Source organism: Clupea harengus, chromosome 3, assembly GCF_900700415.2.
Source record: "Clupea harengus chromosome 3, Ch_v2.0.2, whole genome shotgun sequence".
NCBI lineage: Eukaryota > Metazoa > Chordata > Actinopteri > Clupeiformes > Clupeidae > Clupea > Clupea harengus.
Genome location: NC_045154.1, coordinates 2792019 through 2795880, shown reverse-complemented (window position 1 = coordinate 2795880; position 3862 = coordinate 2792019). Strand labels below are relative to the sequence as shown.

Here is a 3862-nt window from a genome sequence, read left to right as displayed (position 1 = left end):
ATTATGACTTTTAGTATCCGGGCCCTCTGCTGAGGCAGTGAAAAGCTTGTGCTACAACCAAGTGTTTTAACACTTAAGGGGTCATGCTGCTTTCCAAAAATAGGTAAGGTCTAAGGTTTAACATTCAAAACAACACAAAACAAAGATAAAACAAATCCCTTGACTGTGTTGGATATTCATTATGTCAATGGACCATCAAAAGAATAAATCAGATGAGAATCTCTGAAGTCATTACCTCAGTCAAACAATAAAAATGGTCAAATATGAATACATCCTGAACATCTGGTTCAATCACACCACAACACCAAATAATTTCACTGTATATATACAAATTGATATATTACATGGACATATTATGGAAGTCAAAAAAATGTAATGTAATGCCACCACCAGTACCAGTAGGCCTATTCCGTTTCAGTCATGTGCAGTTTCAGTCATGTGCATTATGTTTGACGTTTGACGCTTAGTATTTTGGTGATATTTGCAAATCTCTCTGTGTTACAGAGATTCACTGCATCTGCTCTCTAATACCTCAGCACTTAATGCCAAAGCCATTAACAACTGTTGTACTTCATTCCACAAACAGGAAGTGCTTCATTACAGCAGCTCACTGACCTCCTGTCGGCTCTGCGTATTACAATAGCAGCAGGTAAAGCCTATCATGTCTGTAAATCACACTGACACCACAAAGCAACGCAAACATGTCTGCCAACATGACATCAGCCCTCCTGCCTCTCTAACTCCCAGGGGGTAAAACTCTATTGCCTGACCTAGTCACTCTAGTAAATTCAACAACATACATTGTGGATATAAATATAGTACCTTCCATTATGTCCAAACGTTTGCATCATGTATTTATATGAATCAATATTCTTTACGGATGATAAAATAAAATGATTGAGAAAAAAAATGTATAGGCCTACAGTGCTTCTTTAAATGTTACAATGGAAAATAATTAAGAAAAACTTGAACAAACTGATTCTACGCAATGGCTATGACTAAACAACGCTATCAGATGTATTACAACAGTTTTTAAATTATTATCGTATTATGTATGTGTAACTAAAGCAACAGACGTCTCACTTGATTTCCTGCAGTCTAGGGAATAGGAAACTGTCAGCCTTCAAAATAAACCAAAGTCTTGAGATAATTTCCTCTGGCTGTGATTACAGCTGTGACTAGCGAGAACCAGGCGATTTATGACGCAGAAATGCCAGAGAAGTGATCAATGAGGGTCATAGACATTTGTCTGCCTATGATGAGGGTGCTTGACCACGAATCTGAAAGTATGGTAATAAAGTTATTAGCCTATACTTTGAAATTTAGATGCAGTCACATAATTTTCCTCTTTAGTAAGCCAACTGTAAAATAGAAGGTCAATATATTTTTTTATTTTAAGTATGCAATCTAAAAAAGCGAAATGTATTAAGTCACATATTTCAGAAGTGTCTACATTTCCATAGAGGAAGTTTACGTCATTTAGCTTTACTTGTCAGCTCAGTCTCCCGCCACACACTCAATGATAAAACACAGCTTTATCAGAACTTCGGAAATTGATGAGACGAGCTATATAGAACTTAAACAGGGTAAGTTACTATGAGGCTTTAGCCTCATATCTGAAAATGAACTGAGATTAACATTACTTTTTTGAGCTGCTATAATGTAAAACTGTTTACTGTACAGTCCTTCCAACGATTTATTCAGTAGTAGGCTATGTTACAATGTATGCCGTGACAATGCAAGTTAGCATAGGACTGACCTTACAGTGGTTAGAGCGCTGTCTGAAAACAAAGCTCAAGTAGCCTACTTATCTCCATAAAATGATTTAAGGCAACCTGTACATTCTACCATGTATGGCTATAAGTTAAGCCTGTAAACTAAGCTACAGTTTTCTCACTGCTTTCGTGTGAGATTTTGTGTAGCCCACGTACCGACGTAGCTTTAAGTCAACAATTCAAACAGTTCCAAAATGTCCTACAAGTTGAAATTTTAGATGTATCAATACTAAGTGCTGCAAGTAGCATAAGCTGCCTGGTAGAGTACATGGTGGTCACATTTTCAAAAAGCTCTTGTACATTAAACTAATGGTGTTTATGGTCCCTTTAGCTGACGATTGGAAAAACTCGATGATCACACTGGCCTCCGGAGTTCGCTTTCGGGAAGAGCAGATGGCCTGCGAGTTGTACTTGGTAGGTAACGCCTTGGTCGCCTAACTGTGAATCCTTATAACTGACAAGTAAAAGAGCCTGTTGGCTATTCCCTACATACATGTATAACATTTTGAGTGTAGCTATGTATTTTCCCCTGCCATGTTAGTAGCTAGGTTATATGACTAAGCACAATTTTTGATCACAATTTTCACACATTTAATCAGTCCCCTGTTGAGATGTATGTATATTACTCTTTAGAGAGAGATAGCCAGCTGCATTGAAGAAGAATGCCCTTCACTCAAGACCGCAAGGAAGATGGAAAGTAAGAAAAAGAAGAAATCCAAAAAAATGAAAAAAGAAAAGGACAAAAGCAAGGGGAAGCCTTCACTCTGTCTTAGCTATGGTGAAGACCACCACTCAAGGAAGATAAAAGATCTGGAGAAAAAGAGAAGAAAGGATAAGAAGTTGAAGAAGAAGAAAAAATCAGCTTTACAAGACAAATCTGCACTGCAACCAGGCGATATACCCACACAGTCAAAAAAGGTCAATCCGCCTCATGAGGTAACTGACAAGAGATACACAGATCATCACCCCATCCAGACCCAAGAACTTGGAAATATGAATAAATGTGTACCAAAGGCTATGAAATATGTTGGTCAAGATATAAATCTTGTCAAAGTCCGACCTAAAAAGAGAGTTCTCTTTGATTTGTCACCAATGGGTTCAATGGTAACAAAATGCTGTGATGCACCACGATATTGCTCCAATACCACATTGATTGGCACTGGTAAGGAACATGAAGCTAATCCACCTATATTCCAAGCAGTCAAGCAGTGTGAGGAATCCCAGGGAAGCACTGAATACATAAATAGCCAGGATCTGTTCATAACACAGAATAAATTTCTATCTCCATCGCTTATCTCAGGGCCCAGTGATGAAGTGACTTCAACACCTGAGTTCAAACAGACAAAGTCACAACAGCCATTTCAAGAGCTACTGGCAACTGTTGCATGGAAGTCAACAGTTGAAACTGCCACTCAGACAGAGAACTTCTTCACATCTACAGAACTGTCAACCTTTCTTCATTTTCAACTCAATACAATGAACAAGTGCACTGAGCCACCTGTTGACCTGAGCTTGCCCCACAGAGAACGAGGACAGAAGACTACCAGCATAGTGAGAGAGGAGAGTGACATGCATCAGCGGAACAAAACAGATCTTACTCAGCTCAAAGTTGTGCAAATGCGCCTAAATGAATCCTTCTTTTTTAAGATGAAAGGAGAAAAAAAAGAGTCCCCAAAGTCACAATGTCCCTTAATGAAGCTCGAAGAGGACTACGGGAAGAAACATAAAAAGTGAACATTTACTGAAAATTGATTAGCTTGATTTCTTCATGACAAATTCAACATTTCAGAATTAACATGCTGGTTTAGCTTTCGTTTCATGTCATTTTGAAATAATTTCAAACACTTCCATTTGTTATGTTAAATGTGATTTAAAGTGGTTCTTAATCAAGTTCATGTTTTTGAGGTTGTTTTTTTTCATTGCCTCTTATTGTAATTTCACAACCTTACTGAGTTGTTCAGAAGTAGGCTATGGTTTTTGGCACAAACGAATGGTATACAGTAATAAAACCATTTATTTTTGTTGTTTGTACATTACAATAGTCCACATTTAATTGTGTCTGAATAACTTGAGTCCCATCCATTTCC

General features: G+C 37.8%; 1 protein-coding gene across 1 annotated transcript; it reads left to right on the top strand.

The window, feature by feature from the left end:
* The first annotated feature begins 510 nt into the window (after positions 1-510).
* Positions 511-3621, top strand: LOC122132822. The gene is made up of 3 exons (XM_042707486.1): positions 511-1586; positions 2107-2189; positions 2409-3621. The coding sequence occupies exons 1-3, from the start codon at positions 1520-1522 to the stop codon at positions 3507-3509; spliced, it is 1251 nt and encodes a 416-aa protein (XP_042563420.1). The 5' UTR covers positions 511-1519; the 3' UTR covers positions 3510-3621.
* Positions 3622-3862: the final 241 nt, after the last annotated feature.

What these genes read in the sequence shown, in the direction of transcription:
- LOC122132822 (XM_042707486.1), top strand. Translation starts at nt 1,520, where the DNA reads ATGATAAAACACAGCTTTATCAGAACTTCGGAAATTGATGAGACGAGC. An exon ending in CTATATAGAACTTAAACAGG is followed by an intron (nt 1,587 to 2,106) that starts GTAAGTTACTAT and finishes TGGTCCCTTTAG; the next exon opens with CTGACGATTGGAAAAACTCG. An exon ending in TGGCCTGCGAGTTGTACTTG is followed by an intron (nt 2,190 to 2,408) that starts GTAGGTAACGCC and finishes ATTACTCTTTAG; the next exon opens with AGAGAGATAGCCAGCTGCAT.